Genomic DNA, 17,217 nt, shown 5'->3' on the forward strand with positions numbered 1-17,217 from the left:
TTCATGATTACCAAATAACATTCGATATAAAAAGACTTTTGGCTTTCTACTAAGATCTTTAAATATTGATCATAGGGGCTCTGTGTCTTTTTTTGTTTGTATGGATTATTTAAATGGATTAAGCTGATATATTAGGCTCTTTTGTTACTTTCTGAGTCATTTGGTCTCTGTGGAGGGTTGTCTCATTGGCAATCATAGCACATCTTCTTTTTTATTTTTATATTCATATGCCTTATATAGAAGCATTGCATTTATAATATTCATTGTTTCAAAGCAAGAAACCAGTTCTTGTCAATTCTCAACAGTACAAATAAACAAAGTGGTTCTTATGTATATAAACTCAAAAAATGTTGTTTCCAGAATTTATATTTGGACCTGAAATATTCATCAATATCATGCTATCAGTTTACAGAAATACTTCAAAATGCTATTTTTTTGTAAGCATAAATGCACATTCCACATTGGAGAGTTACATTTCAAATACAACTTGTTTTTACCCATGTTACAGCAAAAGTCAACAAAGTAATTTAATTTTTAACAACCTGGATTTCCATCTGTTTTTGGTTGTTATTTTCAGTTACAAAAGTATTACAGTAAGTTAACTACATACAAACCATTTAACATATGTTTATCGATACCTGATTAAATAATGGTTTGTACAAATTAAAATGATCAACAATACAGTACAATATTTCCAATGCCTTGTTTGTAGTTTGTTATCACCCATAGGTAAGTTCTTATCTATAATCTCCTTTTACTGTTAAATTTATTTTTGGAATATTTTTTTAAACCCCCTATTTGACATGACCCTTATGTTTTCAAATCTCGAGCTATTTCTTGCTGCATGTATATTCTTGAAGGCAGTTTTTTAGGATTCTGGCACTATGCCCTTTCAAAATTAACTGAATATTATTGTCAAATTAAGTGTTCTTTGGTAAAATTTCAATGGAAGGTTAAACTTTCCATTTTTTACCCTTATACTTGATATTCATTTAGAAAATGATATAATATCTTACTGAAATAACAATTCCATGCAATCATGATTATTATCAAAAATGTATATTTCAGATTTCAAAGCAAAAAATATTTTTTAACAATATAAACCCTACTTTGCGTTAGGCAAACATTAAAAAACAAATAAAAAACATGCTTAAAGTTTCATTGGTCAAGCTGGTTTTGCAATGAAGACAACGCTTTATTAAAATGACTAAATAGAACTAAAATTGCCTTATTTAATTAATAAATCTAATGCAAATTTTTGACCTATGAACATGACCAAGAGACATGATTATGGTGATGGATAAACTAATAGTTGTATGTTACTATGGTAATTTAAGAATTGTAAGAGACACTTGTATTGATGAACTATTTTTTTTAAAAAAAAGTACCGTAATCATTCTTTAACATTTATAAAATAAGAAGGCGGAATAGAAACATGATAAATAACTTCTGCAACCTTATGATATGATATATAATGTAAAAATCAGAAGTAGTTATAATTTCTTGTTGTTCCGTAAGATTTTGAAGATGTTCTATAAACCAATCCCATGATCTTGGAGAACTTCCATCACACAACATGATGAATGGACTTATTTCACAATGTATACTAAAATGAACTAAAACATTTCGTAAAAATGTAAACCATCATAATTTAATGGACACAATGATTGTTTGGTCTCTGTAGTCTCTTTAATGTGATATGACAGATGACAACGACTGGTGGGTGATGAATGACAAAATGACAACAACTACATTCGGAACTCCTCATCCTTCATCCTCTCCCTCATCTTCTCCACCTTCATCATCCTCACCATCCTGTAAAATAACAATTTTGTCATGAAACCCAACAACGAAAAACATGTTTTATTTCTTAAAGTGTAATATTTCGAAAACTGTTTGCATTAGAATACATATTTAACCCTTTAACATTCTGTATGTCCCTGTCCCAAGTCAGGAGCTTGTAATTCAGTAGTTCCTGTTTGTTGTTGTATATAATCTTTTTCTATCATTGTTTTGTACATAAATCACTGTTAGTTTTCTTGTTCAAGTTGTATTACATTTATATTCATTTCAGGGTCATTAATAACTATGTGGTACGAGTTTTATTGATTGTCGAAGGTGACCTTAGTTACTATTATCATTGTCATTTAGACTTTTTAAAACCAAGATATTGAACTGAATGAACTATTGAACATTATAATTGTAATGTTACTTTTCTTTGTACTTTTATATCTAACTAATTTTAGATTTCAGAAATGTGCATATTTACAATAGTTCGTATTAAATATAACTCACATCATCTTCTCCCTCAAAATCATCTTCATCTCCCTCCTCTTCGTCCATTAATCCTTCTTCATCTAAATCATCGTCTGAAAAACAATGAAAGTACAGTTTCGCATCAGGACACTAAAAACAATGGTACACACTACAAAAAGAGCTTGAACATAACAGCTAGGTCAGTAAAAGTAACTAAATTAGTAAATAGGAAAACAAATATTATCATTGTTTGTAAATATGTAGCAATCTGGCAATCTTCTGAAACTTTCATGCACCAGCTGAAGCACGCTTCTGGATGCAGGATTTTACTCCCTGTGTTGAAGACCCATTGGTGGCCTTCAAACTTTGTCTGCTCTAGGGTCAGGTTGTCTCTTTGTCACATTCACCATTTCCACTCATTTTTTTTTATTTCAATTGTTATACTTCATTCATAAAACTGTAGCTTTTTTGGTTTCACAATCAACTGCCTTTCCTTTTTTTGACAGAAGCTGGAGAATTAAAAATATTTCAAAATTTGAAATGTGAAAATTTAAACAAATATAAAAAAGAAGATGTGGTATGATTGCCAATGAGACAACTATCCACAAAAGACCAAAATGACACAGACATTAACATCTATAGGTCACCGTAACCCTGTTTTTAAGTATGCCCTAATCATCAGATATTAACATCATCTAATTCATCACATAACAAGAGGCTGTCGTTGTGACAGCAAACCGGATTTATTAACATTTATTTGTGTCCTTGCAATATCACAAGAACCATAACTGATGAACTGTAAAAGTCAAAATCGTCAATATCAAATTTGACCTCCATTTTGTCATCAGTATCAACATATTAAAATTTGAAAGAGCTTAGGTTGAATGGTTCATGAGTAAAGGCTACAACATGAATGAAAATGCCATTTTTTTTATCTTTCAAGAACCATAACTCCTCAACGGTAAAAGTCAAAATCGACATTATTAAACTTAACCTCCATTTTGTCATCAGTAACACCATATCAAAAATTGAAAAGCTTTGGTTGAACAGTTCATGAGTAAATGCACGGACACAACTGGAAACGCCATTTTTCAATCTTTCAAGAACCATTACTCCTGAACGGTAAAAGTCAAAATCGTCATTCTTGAACTTGACCTCCATTTTGTCATCAGTAACAATATTTTAAAATTTGGGAAGCTTTGTTTGAACAGTTCATGAGTAAATGCATGGACACGACTGGAAACGCCATTTTTCAATCTTTCAAGAACCATAACTCCTAAACGGTAAAAGTCAAAATCATCATTCTCGATCTTGACCTTTATTTTGTTGTCAGTAACATCATATAAAAATTTTAAAAGCTTTGGATGAACGGTTCATGAGTAAATGCACAGACAACATTTGATTGCCGCCCGCCGTACATCCCCAAATCAATAACCGACATTTTTGTCATAAAAATCCGGTTAAAAACACAATATATGAATCACTGTCCTTTAAAATTTCCAATGTGATTTTTGTAGTATTAATGCTTTATTTTGCCCTATAAACAGAGTAGCTCTGGGATAAAAGGATAAAACCAAGTTTCCTATGTAACACTGTACTTACCACCACCGTCCTCCTCTATTTCTGAAGCCTGAAAAATACAATAATATTGGTTTACAATCATTGGGCATTGTTACTTTTAATAAGGTAATTTCTCAATTTTTTTTTTTTTTTTAAGACTTGTTTCTGTATTTCCACTTTGAATTTGAATGTTCCTTTTTTGGTACATAGAAGTTGGAGATGCAAGGCCAAAATTAAAAATATGTTTGTTTCCCCTCCCCCCACCCGGGTCAAAAATAAGCCCCTGGGTCAAAAAATTATTTTCCACAAAAAAAGTCGAAATTATTTTTTTGGAAAGTGCTTGTAAGCAGAAGGATTGATAATCTAATTAAATACACTCAAATTGAGCACAAACAACTGATAAGTGGCCTGGACTGGACAAGTCAAACCATTCATGTGACCAACCATGCTATGACAATCACATCCAGTTAAAAAAAAACAAAAAAAAACCTGCCTTCCTGGTCTGTTTACAAAGGGTAGACCCGGGGGAGGGGAAAAAAACTTTCTTTTAAATGTGGCCCAAGATTGAAGAAAAGCTTCATATTCTAATCAAACAAATCTTTATGCAACATTATGTGTTATTTAAATTGTAGGTCACTTTAGTACAGTAAAGAGCATTCCCTTTAGTTCAGGGCTATTACAGAAAAAATGTATGGGGGGGGGGGTTGGAAGGCAGTTTTTATCAGCACCCGCCAGACACCCAGACAATTGTAATTGAGAATTATAGTGCATTATAGTGTGAAAAGTTGCTCTGATACCCATCACCCATGTATTATTAATATAATGTGCCTTCCATCCCCCCCCCCCCATACATTTTTTTCTGGAATAGCCCTCAGTCAACCAGAACAAAATGCAAACAGGATATGTTAATTGGCTTTCAACAATTAGTTAACCAAAAAACATCCAATATCCTTACATATAAGAAAAGTCTGGAAATCTGGGTAACACTTAACAAAGTGGCAAGAGCATAAAAAGTCCCTTATCGATCTAAAATGTAACTGAAGTTGCACTTTGTGAATACAACTGACTTTGAACTGTTTCACATACCATAACTCTTTTAGGAAAACATAATATTTAGAGATTTGTGTTTTGTATATCTACTGGCTCTCAGATACGATCGGTTTCATTTCATTGAGGTATGTAAATGTAACCAGTAAAAATACACATGGTAATTGGAAGACCTACAGTGAAGGGAAGAGTATATCAACTTTTCTTTCTAGAATATATCTTTTTCTTCTAAACTTCATAGTAAAAATGTTAGTTTTAGCTGTAAATGGAGTTTCTATGGGTAATTGCATTCTCAATTTACAGAAATGCAACCTGAAGGATGAAGGGGAAGTGCTTACCAAATAATATTGTAATAGATTAGACCAGATCTCATCTTTGATAACTTCCCCCAACTCATCAGCACCATGAAGGGAGAGGGGAAGGGACTTACCAAATAGTATTGTCATGGATTAGGCCAGATATCATCTTTGATAACTCCCGCTTACTCATCAGCACCATGAAGGGAGAGGGGAAAGTACTTACCAAATAGTATTGTAATGGATTAGGCCAGATATCATCTTTGATAACTTCCCATTACTCATCAGCACCATGAGGGGAGAGAGGAAAGTACTTACCAAATAGTATTGTAATGGATTAGGCCAGATATCAACTTTGATAACTAGTACTTCCCCTTACTCATCAGCACCATGAGGGGAGAGGGGAAGGGACTTACCAAATAGTATTGTAAAAGATTAGGCCAGATATCATCTTTGATAACTTCCCCCTACTCGTCAGCACCATGAAGGGAGAGGGGAAAGTACTTACCAAATAGTATTGTAATGGATTAGGCCAGATATCATCTTTGATAACTTCCCCTAACTCATCAGCACCAGCATCGCCATGATCACTAAACCAACAGAAAAATGATTCTTGTTCTTCTAAATTCCTTTTTCTGCCACCTTTACTTGGTGTACTTGATTTCTTTGTGAGATCCTGAAAAACAAGCAATTAGTGTAATTTAATACTTCGTTAAAGCTTTAATACATAATTTCAATTACAATTACGGTGAAATTAGAAATATGAGCAGTTGTATATAAAACATATCCTTCCTATTAAACAATTTCCAGCAAGTTTAGATGAAAGTGTTTATCTTCTGTAAAAATATATTAAAAATATTACTCTTTACATTCTTTCTTTAACTGCAATATCATGCTACTCAATTCTTAAAAAGGAAATAACAGATAGAAAAAAAAAATTATTGAAGCTTGTCATTCTCAGAACAAACTTTAAAGTTTTTGAAAAATTTTTTTTTTCCTGGTTAAAAATATTCATGGAATTAAAGAACCTTAGTGAGCACGCTCACATACCCCACATTGTCATTGGAGAAATTAAATAAGTATAAGAAAAAATACTGAATAATAATTTCCTGTAAATATACACATCTACATAGTATGTCCTTATTATCTACAAAATTTCATGCAATTCTGTTGTGTGTTTTCAGAGGAGTTGAGATGACAAACTGTTGCAGAAGTACATTGAAGCAAATAAGTTCAAAGGGGCATAACTCCTAGAAAAAAATTTGAATCGTAATTTCCTGTTGATATGCACATCTACGTAGTATGTCCTTATTATCTGAAAAGGTTTCGTGAAATTCTGTTGTGTGGTTTGAGAGGAGTTGCGATGACAAACTGTTGCAGTAGTACATTAAAGTAAATAAGTTCAAAGGGGCGTAACTCCTAGAAAAAAAATTGAATCGCAATTTCCCGTCGATATGCACAACTACATAGTATGTCCTTATTATCTGAAAAGGTTTCGTGAAATTCTGTTATGTGGTTTGAGAGGAGTTGCGATGACAAACTGTTGCAGTAGTACATTAAAGTAAATAAGTTCAAAGGGGCGTAACTCCTAGAAAAAAAATTGAATCGCAATTTCCCGTCGATATGCACAACTACATAGTATGTCCTTATTATCTGAAAAGGTTTCGTGAAATTCTGTTGTGTGGTTTGAGAGGAGTTGCGATGACAAGAAACAGGACTGACGGACGGGTCAAAAACATTATACCCTCCGCAACTTTGTTGCGTGGGGTATAATAAATGGAAAGGTACCAACTAGAGATGAGTACAAGTCAACATGAAAGATAATGAAACCCCTGTTTAACCTGATTTACAAGGACACCTCTGATGACCCATTTTTCAATCCCAACTGAATTTCAAGTTAATAAAGAGCCTATGTATATACATGTACATGTAACCTGGCAGCATTTGAACCCTTAGGTTGCTGACAAGTTAAGTGATGCAATGCTTTAAGTATTCAAAAGAATTCATGAGTGAAGAAAAAGGTTTTTTCCAGAAAAAGATGGATGAAGGAGGGGTTTGAAGACAGTTTTTTCAACCCAGCCATCCATAATTTTTTTAATTTTTTATTCATTATTTCATATTATTTTTATGAAGGCTAAAATATACACCACCCATCAAATTTTAATAGAAGTGCATATGAACCCTATCCCCCAATTCAATTTATTATGCAAAAGCCCTGATTTAAAAGCGAACAAGAAAATTTCTAGATACAAACATGTTATTATAATTATACCTTTCCAGCTTTCCATTTTATTGGAGTTGATTTCGATGAAGGTTCACCTGTGTCATTTAAATGGAACTCTTTTGATATTACTTCGTTTTCAAAGTACTGATTACTGTCAAAGTGCTACAAAATATGATAACTCATAAGTTATACAATGCTCAAAGTTACATATCAACACATTTGAATTTCTTCTTTAAGAATCATAAATAAATCCATGAACTATGTTCTTAATTCTTTCAATACTTTTGATTTTAATATCAGGTTCAGTGAATTCATTATGAGAATATATGATGAAGTTGATCTTCTTGCATAATAAATATTACATAAGAGTTTATTTGATATATTTTTTTTATCTAGGGTTTGATGTGTGATTCTATTCTGTAGAATTTTCTTTTTTCTTTGGTCAATTATGCAAAATTTTGACTTTGTAACAATATTTGCATTAATCTTGCATTGTTCACTTTGTTTAATACAATATTGCAAAGCAGGTAAGGTTATAAAACAACTGTTAACCAGGTGCTCCGCAGGGCGCAGCTTTATACGACCGCAGAGGTCGAACCCTGAACAGTTGGGGCAAGTATGGACAAATATTCAAGCGTGATACAGCTCTGAATTTGGACTGTGATCAAATTTTTGACATTACATGTTTTTTTTTTACACAAAACAAATGTCAAGATTTTACAAATCAATTAAAGATTTCTTCTTCAAACTTTTTAAATCTAAAATTAAATAGTTGATCATGACACAGCATAGGTTTCTGACACAGAACGAATGTGGTCTAATGAACTTAAAAGTTTTTTTTTGCCTTTGAGCAATTCACTATGCTGTTGAATATTAATCCTCTCAAAAAAATGTTTGAAGAAATTTTCTTTTTATTTATGAAATCTGAAATGAGAAAAATTTAACCCCCCCTTTTTTTCACATCCCCGTGTCCCTTTTTCCAAAACTTATATCAATTCAAATTTCTAATGGAGTTTGAAACAATAACTACTCTTTTAAATACATCATAAAATATTAAAATGTAAAATATAGTGCTTGTTATCACTGAATGGTAAAGATTGGTTGGTAGTAAAAGTGAATATACATTGTTTATTGTATAAAACAATAAAAAAAACTTCATCAGCAACATTTTATATTGGCAAATAAAAATAGAAAATGACATCATAGTCATGTCTGGCAAATGTCCAACATACATTATCTAAAAACATTTTAGATAAGATAAGGAAAAAAAAGCTTCATCAGCAACATTTTATATTGGCAAATTTCCAATGAAGTTATTTACATAAAGTTATTGGCAACTGAAAATAGAAAATGACATCATAGTCATGTCTGGCAAATTTCCAACATATATAATCAACTACTATTCTATACAAAGAAAGATAACTCCAATTGAAAATTAATTGCTATTGCACAATATTGTGCAATTAGATATTTCTTGCTATTGTGCAATACTGTGCAATTGAAAATTTCTTGCTATTGCACAATACTTGATATGGAATCCTGATTTGGACCAACTTGAAAACTGGGCCCATAATCAAAAATCAAAGTACATGTTTAGATAAAGCATATCAAATAAGCCCAAGAATTTAATTTTTGTTAAAATCAAACTTAGTTTAATTTTGGACCCTTTGGACCTTAATGTAGACCAATTTGAAAACTAAACCAAACATTAAGAATCTACATACACAGTTAGATTTGGCATATCAAAGAACCCATTTATTCAATTTTTGATGAAATCAAACAGTTTAAATTTGGAGTCTTGGACCCCCATTTGGACCAACTTGAAAACTAGGCCAATAATTAAAAATCGAAGTACATTTTTAAATTCAGTATATCAAAGAACCCCAAGGATTCAATTTTTGTTAAAATCAAACTAAGTTTAATTTTGGACCCTTTGGACCTTAATGTAGACCAATTTGAAAACGGGACCAAAAATTAAGAATCTACATACATAGTTAGATTCGGCATATCAAAGAACCCCAATTTAATTTTTGATAAAATCACACAAAGTTCAATTTTGGACCCTTTGGGCCCCTTATTCCTAAACTGTTGGGACCAAAACTGCCAAAATCAAACCCAACCTTCCTTTTATGGTCATAAACCTTGTGTTTAAATTTCATAGATTTCTATTTACTTATACTAAAGTTATTGTGCGAAAACCAAGAATAATGCTTATTTGGGCCCTTTTTTGGCCCTTAATTTCTAAACTGTTGGAACCAAAACTCCCAAAATCAATCCCAACCTTCCTTTTGTGGTCATAAACCTTGTGGCAAAATTTCATAGATTTCTATTCACTTAAACTAAAGTTATAGTGCGAAAACCAAGAAAATGCTTATTTGGGCCCTTTTTGGCCCCTAATTCCTAAAATGTTGGGACCAAAACTCCAAAAATCAATCCCAACCTTCCTTTTGTGGTCATAAACCTTGTGTTAAAATTTCATTGATTTCTATTCACTTTTACTAAAGTTAGAGTGCGAAAACTAAAAGTATTCGGACTACGACGACGATGACGCCAACGTGATAGCAATATACGACCAAAAAATTAAAATTTTTGCGGTCATATAAAAAACATTGATTGGGAGTGAAACATATTCAAAACATCCCCCACCCCCTAAATCAGTGGAGTAACACCAGCTATATATACTTACAAAGTTAATTTTGTAACCTGACTTTATATCTTCAAATTCTTGTACTTCTACTTTGGTTAAAAACTGTAGTGCTTCCTCATCCTCTTCATTCAGCAGTGCTGAAACTTGGGGATGATTTACAAACTAGTCAGGGTTAAGGAAATAATAAAAAAATAATATAAATATTCAGTGAAAATCAATATACATGTACAAATTATCTAGACTCCAACAGGTATCTCCATGGATGAAAATTGAACGATGGAGGAAGTTACACCATCACAAATTGTGTCTAAGCTGTACAGTGTAGTGTGATCGAAAGTATTTCATCCCTTCATGTAAGGAATGGTGAACATGCTAATTCATTGCTTATTTAAATTATATATTTATTTGAATTTTCATTATAGAAGTATCAATATTTTCATTAATTGCCATTTGTAGCCATTCAAATACCAAGTTTTCATGGACCCCGCTTTAGTCAAGAATGACCAAAAGCTGTCGTGAAGGTCCCCATGTAGTTTTCTTGTTATTTTTGGTAATTGTTATGGGGGTTAAAAATCATGTGGAGCTTATTTTTCATGAATTCTGTCAAATTCAGAAGACATGAACCCATTACCAGTATGGCTGATTTTCAGCAACAACAAAACAATTCGTACAGGTATTGTAAAAGGTTGAACAGATTTGTAAAGCAAACTTTGACAAATGAAAAAGTTTTTAATGACTTTATCTGGCAAATTGATACTGTGCAACAAGCATCTTTCTGGAGTCTGAATATAAACCAGAAACAATTTTGATTGTAAACTACGAAACAGAATTTCTTCACAGTAAATATTTTAGTTTTTACTTTTTAACTTTTAAAGTAGTTCTATATTATTGTTACAGCAGTACTCGAGTTACTTGCGATGAAATAATATTAATATTTTACATCTTATATTGTACTTCTTAAAAAATGGGGATGCTGGTTGCGTAAGTCAATATAAAGCCATGTGTTTGACTTGTTAAACTGTTTTCTTTGTAACTGGATTATTAATTTATTCATTTAATCTAAATTGTCATAAGCATTTGCTAAAACTTAGTTGAATAATTCGATAAATGAATCAAAATTGTCATAAGCATTTGCTAAAACTTAGTTGAATAATTCGATAAATGAATCATCTATCTTCAGATAGTTATAGTATGTTGGTTTGTTGATCTACTTGTACAAGCTCAGGTACAAGTGATTAGCGATCTTAATCCAGATATCCCTCAGGCGTTAGAACTGTACTGGATAATAATATAAAAAAAGCCTAGGAGTTCTGCAATTACATGCATTTGATTATAATTGCTAAAAAAATGGTGTCGGGCTATAAAAAACAATAAGTTTTGAATGATGGCGGAAGAAAATTTATCAATGGCTTCACCAAATAGGCCATGGAGATCCCTGCTCCAAAGAGTCTACTATTTACCTAGTGCCTTACTAATGGCGTTCTAAACAGTCAAACTACCATTTCAACAACTTGTGAACACAGAACGTAAAGAATACAAGATTCTAACTTGCTACTTTTACCCATAAAATCACAGTAGTGCTGAAAGTGGTGTTAAACACTTATCACTCAATCTGTTGACAAAGTAAAGTTACATACATGTACATGTATATCATCTGACTATTTTTGATTACCTCTTGTAAGGAAATTTAGAAGCAATGGAAAGTATTTACTGTATGGAACATGTTTTAATGTACATGTAATTACAGAAATGCTGAACCAACAACTGTTTAAGTTCCTGTTGGTATATCCCCATAGCATACTCAGATGGTATACTACTACATGTATATTAATAGCAACTTAATGTATTGTAGCTTTTATTGGTCAACATGTTTGGCGATTAGATGAGCCTCCACAAAACATTTTGTTTTAATTCGATATACAATTTAAGTTTATAATGTATAAATATAAATATTTTAAAGGATACAGCTGTCACCCAGAAATTTGGAATTTTTGCAATGAGGTCAGATCTCTTCTGAAAGTATGGTTGTCGTAGTTTATTGTACTTTTGTTCTACTTTAAGAATCTCTTCACTGGCTTGTTCATTCAATCTGTCTATTTCATTCTGTACTTCATCTATCTGCTCGATAGCTTCTTGCTGTTCTTTGTCTACAATCAGAAAATCAAAGAATAAACCAAGGATACATGTATACAATGTACATATACACACATGTTTATGTAGATGAACGTTATTGTAATAAATTACCCCATGGGCCCTTTAATTGGAATAAAAATGTCTTTTCTTATTAGGACAAAAAACCCATGCAATACTTAGTTCCACACAGGGCCACATTTAAAAGAATGTCTGTTTCCTCTCCCCCCGGGTCTACCCTTTGTAAACAGACCAGGAAAGCAGTTTTTTTTTTTTTTTTAACTGGATGTGATTGTCATGATTGTCATAGCATGGTCACATGATGGTCACATGAATGGTTTGACTTGTCTAGTCCAGGCCACTTATCAGTTGTTTGTGCTCAATTTGAGTGTATTTATTAAGATTATTAATCCTTCTGCTTTCAAGCACTTTCCAAAAATGGAAACAAATTATTTTCAGGAAAAAAATAATTTCGATTTTTTTGTGGAAAATAATTTTTTGACCCGGGTGGGGGAGGGGAAACAAATATTTTTAATTTTGCAAGTCTTTTTTCAAATATCTGTCCTAGTATCTTCAATGGTTTATTTATGCAGGGTTCTCACTTAGCGGCGGGTGTCATTTTCGCATTGTGGCGATTAAAATCATTATTTGAGAAAGAATTATATAGATCGAATTATTATTTTATCCATCTGGTTTATTTTATTTCGGGTTCTCCGACTTAACCTGACAATACTCAGAATTTACCTTGAACTCATTAAGATTTTGACAGAAATTCAGCTGATTGCATTGCATAGCTGTTGGCAACAAAGGACTTATTAATAAAGGTATCGATTGTATTGTTTGACAAAATTATATGGTTAAATGGTATCCTCACATGTCACATAAAGAATTTTTTAACCGGTTTGTGACGCACATGTTCAAAGCATGTCTCCTATCCTTCTTTTATTAACGATGTTTGACACGCTATTTAGAAAGAAATATGACGTTTTTAATGCAATACATGGATAACAAGTTTACTTCAGGGAAATTTTATCCAGTTCTAATGAAGTAACAACTGATTTAGCCCAAAGTTAGAATGATTTGAAGTACAATTGAGTAACAAGTACAATGAAGTACCTGAAGTAATAAAAATTGTTTTAAAATGTCAATAGAATAAAAAATCAATGCTTTAACCTCTTTTCTATTCTAAAGAAATTAAATCGTTTATGCCTGAAATTTTTTACTTTTAAATGAAAAATTGCTGTTTTATAGACAGTAGACTTGGTAAAAAGTGAATATTGTCAATGACTAAAGCAAGTTTTGTACACAACAGGGAGACTTGTTTTAGCTTTTGAGTGTCGGACAAAGCAAAGTGACGGATGGGAAATCAACTTTTAAGCCCTAGTTGCCTGGTAGCAGCACCCTGTTTTTCTTCATTTCACGATTAGTTATCAGTCCTATGCCATTATGCTGAAGTTACAAAATAAGTGTTTAATTCATTAAAAAACTAGAGGCTCTTAAGAGCTTGTGTCGCTCACCTAGGTCTATGTGCATATTAAACAAAGGATACAGGTGGATTATGACAAAATTATGTTTTGTTGATGGTGACGTGTTTGTAGATCTTACTTTACTGAAAATTTTTGCTACTTACAACTTAAATAACGTCACAACTAAAATCCCTAACAACAGAACCAAAATCGGAAACGTTACGGTATTTCCGTTTCTTTTTTTAACCGTTATATTTAAGTGACAAAAAAATAATTCATACAGACTTCGTCCCCATTTACAGGTAATGCCTGCCTCATATGAGTATTTAAGATAATTACAAAAAACAGCAAAATTTCCTTAAAAATTACCAATTGGGGGGCAGCAACCCTTCAAGCAGTTGTCCAATTCATCTGAAAATAGTAGAAAAAGGACTTACTATTACATATTCCAGTGGCACTGTGAATATGCATAGGTAGGAACAGAATTTTAAATGTGATCTTTGTAATGAATGTCAATTTTAGTTTTTATTCTGGTGTATTTACTGTGTACACCGGAAGTTATAATAAGCACGTGTTTTTTTTAAATGTCGGTCCATAAACTTATTTTAAATTTGCCACTAGATACAATGAGATACCTTTATATCAATCATTTAAACAGAGCATTTTAAGTTATAAATATTATTCAAATAACAACAACTACGACTTAATGTTTAAACTGTTGAATCAAGGAAATAAATGGAAATACAAACAAAAGAAACATCCATTCTGCACATGGCCGGTCGAAGTTAAAGCCGATGCAGTAGAACTATGAACAATTGGTGCATTCAAATTCTACTAAACGCGGACCGTATACTGCAGATTTGCTCTGGAATTACCAATGTCTTTACCTGCTTGTTCATCTGCAGCTTCGTGGTTGTTTTTTCCCTCCGGCTTGGTGACTTTAGCAGGAGTCGCCATTTTGCTTGCTTTCAAAAGATTGCGCATGTGCGGTTTATGACGGAAGTTGATGTGCGCGCCAAAACCTTCAAGTGAAGGATAACATACATCTATTATGCAGAAAATAATGTTTAGACTAAATGCCATTTAAAAACATATTAGTAAAGATAACAATATAAAAAAAATGAATTAAGTAAAATAAATGGAAATGATATAAGGATTGTATTTTTGTTGTTGTAATTAAGTTTATCTTTTGTTTTGTACTTTTACCGAAGTTATCGAAATAATTTAAGAAACGAACACGTTGTATAAGGTAGACACAATCTAATCAAATAAAATTTATTTATTGTTGATACATGTGTATTGCAAACAAAGTAACACAAACTCTAGTGAGCTTTTAAAATCGGAATTATAATACATTACACAATAGCAGAATGACATGGAAACAAACACCACAATTAGACATTTAACTATGGCAGTTAGGATTATTATGTCATTATTATTTCCCTTGTTTAAAACTATAAATTTCATATTCCTTTATTTGATAAATTAGACGAAGCTTATTCATTACATATTTGTTAAATAACATAGCTTTTTCTATTTAAATTCGTTGGTTAAAGATATTTATTTATATTGTAAAGTTTAATATTTGAACCGTCGCAAAAACCTTAGAATACCTTCTGTGAGAAACTTATAATTTTATATAATAGGTTTAAGATTGATATGTAGAGGCCTTTAAATTATTTAAATTACCAAAAATATAAATTATTTAATGCCCAAAAAGGCGCAAGCCAGGGCCGACCGTGCAAGGGCTGTATAGCCAGTCAAGGTCGTTAAAACCTTCCATTTGTTTGTAGAGGCCTCTGAGGACTGACTTACAGTCCAACCAAGAAAAGCCGGAGCTTTCCAACCATCGCATCAGCTACATGCCTCCATAGTACGGGTTAATTGGAAGTCATTGAATGCTCCGTGTTTAATCACCTTTGGCTCTACATGCTACAAGTTGTACATTGTTGAATAAATTATATATTGTTTTCAGTTTTTGGTTTTCATTTGCTTAGATATATTATAGCGCATCACATTTAGCATCCATCGTCTCCGTTACATCAGTTTACAAACTAGAATTAGCTGTGGTCCGCATCCCCGAATTTTCAGCAGAATTGTTCCTGCTACATAACATACATGTTTAAGCACGCATTTATGGGGGATGGTAGGAGGGGTCCTGATTCCTAATCCCGGGCTTAAATACTAGAAATCCCAAGGTCCCGATATTTGGTAAATTTAAATCCCGACATCCCGAAATTCCAAAAAAAAAAAAAAGAATTCCCGGATCCCGAAAGAGGCAAACCCGAAATCCCGAGCTTAAAAACATCCGATCCCGGAGTCCCGATAAAGGTCCTATCCCCCCTCATTTATATAATAATACATATATTAATTTAATACCGCACTTAAGCAAAATAAAATAATTCTGTTGATGCAGATAAATTATAAAATCAAAGCAAACTAATTAAGCATAAAAGATAATAAAAAACAGAAAAACACCAAGCTAAGCTGAAATCTTAAATCACTGTAATTTCATGCATTACGGAGGTTGGCATGAACTGCCATTCCAAGTATGTATTAAAATGGAAAAAGAGTAGTGCATGTGGTCCGATCCTAATATGCCTCATTTGGTCGCAGTCTTATATTTGACTGCTCCATAGGAAGAGCACATCCAGCCATTTAAAAAGGGTTTTCAAAACTCCAAGAGAAAAAGGGTGTCAGCTAGGTGTGTGTTCTGTGGGACAAAGTCCACATTCAAATGTATCAATCGTCAAAAAAAGGGACTGCTTCTAATCACTGGATCCGCCACTGCATAGGCTTATATGGTAAACGGCTGCCCTCTGGTGATTAAAAAAAATTAATAAAATTGCTACATACATGACATATAAAACTTGAACAAGTTTCATATACATATATATCATGAATGTAGAAGTTGTGAAATTTTGATTTAAAAGAAAAAAAGTAGTGCTACAGATACCTTGCTTATCATTTTGATTTATGTTTACTGTAGACGATCTGGAGTCTAGTGGACTAAATACTTGCTAGCCTCTCCCAAATATTGCTGCACAACGCCAAGTTAATTGTATGAAGAAACTTCACATGATTCTACTATTTTATTTTATTTCATTTTGTCTATATGGAGTGTCCATTTTGTTGCTGTTGCGACATGCACAGGAGGGATGCCGCAGTCAGAAAAAGAAACCGATCTACCTTGAAGAAGGAAACAGCAATATCATAGATAGACATATATATATCTAATGTCGCCGAAAGACAAAAAAATGACCGTGCCAGACCCTCGTTAAAAGGCAACCCCATAAAAATTAAAGACCCATTGACATTTTGCTATATTTGAAATATAAAAAAGGACACACGTTTGTGTATACCTTCATATAGAAATTAAGAGCCTTAACTCTTGTGAAAAAAAATCGGACCCTGGATTAGCCCACGAGAGCTTGCCATATTGTATCAACATATAATGAATGATATATGTATAAACTTGCCAGCTATTATTGAAGGTCGTATATTGCTTTAAATATTTTTATTCGCTTTCTGTGCCGTGTTTGTGTCTTCGAGTTGTGATCTCATTAATACGAATACTTATTACACACTGAA

General features: G+C 32.4%; 1 protein-coding gene across 2 annotated transcripts; it reads right to left on the minus strand.

Moving 5' to 3' along the window:
* Positions 1–348: 348 nt before the first annotated feature.
* LOC143063415 (protein SET-like) lies at positions 349–14,668 on the minus strand. 2 transcript variants are annotated; one of them, XM_076235553.1, is made up of 9 exons: positions 14,514–14,634; positions 13,996–14,037; positions 11,996–12,177; positions 10,070–10,192; positions 7,432–7,545; positions 5,668–5,835; positions 3,859–3,886; positions 2,296–2,369; positions 349–1,815 (listed from the first exon to the last, which is right to left on the minus strand). In XM_076235553.1, exons 1-9 carry the CDS (start codon positions 14,608–14,610, stop codon positions 1,765–1,767), a joined length of 879 nt encoding a protein of 292 aa, XP_076091668.1. In that variant the 5' UTR covers positions 14,611–14,634; the 3' UTR covers positions 349–1,764. The 2 variants fall into 2 exon arrangements, with proteins under 2 accessions (XP_076091668.1, XP_076091669.1); XM_076235554.1 differs by lacking the exon at positions 13,996–14,037 and having other exon boundaries at positions 14,514–14,668.
* Between the last annotated feature and the right edge of the window lie 2,549 nt (positions 14,669–17,217).

The sequence above is a fragment of the Mytilus galloprovincialis genome, chromosome 2, assembly GCF_965363235.1.
Source record: "Mytilus galloprovincialis chromosome 2, xbMytGall1.hap1.1, whole genome shotgun sequence".
Lineage (NCBI taxonomy): Eukaryota > Metazoa > Mollusca > Bivalvia > Mytilida > Mytilidae > Mytilus > Mytilus galloprovincialis.

What these genes read in the sequence shown, in the direction of transcription:
- LOC143063415 (XM_076235553.1), bottom strand. Translation starts at nt 14,610, where the DNA reads ATGCGCAATCTTTTGAAAGCAAGCAAAATGGCGACTCCTGCTAAAGTC. An exon ending in AGCTGCAGATGAACAAGCAG is followed by an intron (nt 14,038 to 14,513) that starts GTAAAGACATTG and finishes TACTATTTTCAG; the next exon opens with ATGAATTGGACAACTGCTTG. An exon ending in AATAGAGGAGGACGGTGGTG is followed by an intron (nt 2,370 to 3,858) that starts GTAAGTACAGTG and finishes ATTGTTTTTCAG; the next exon opens with ACGATGATTTAGATGAAGAA.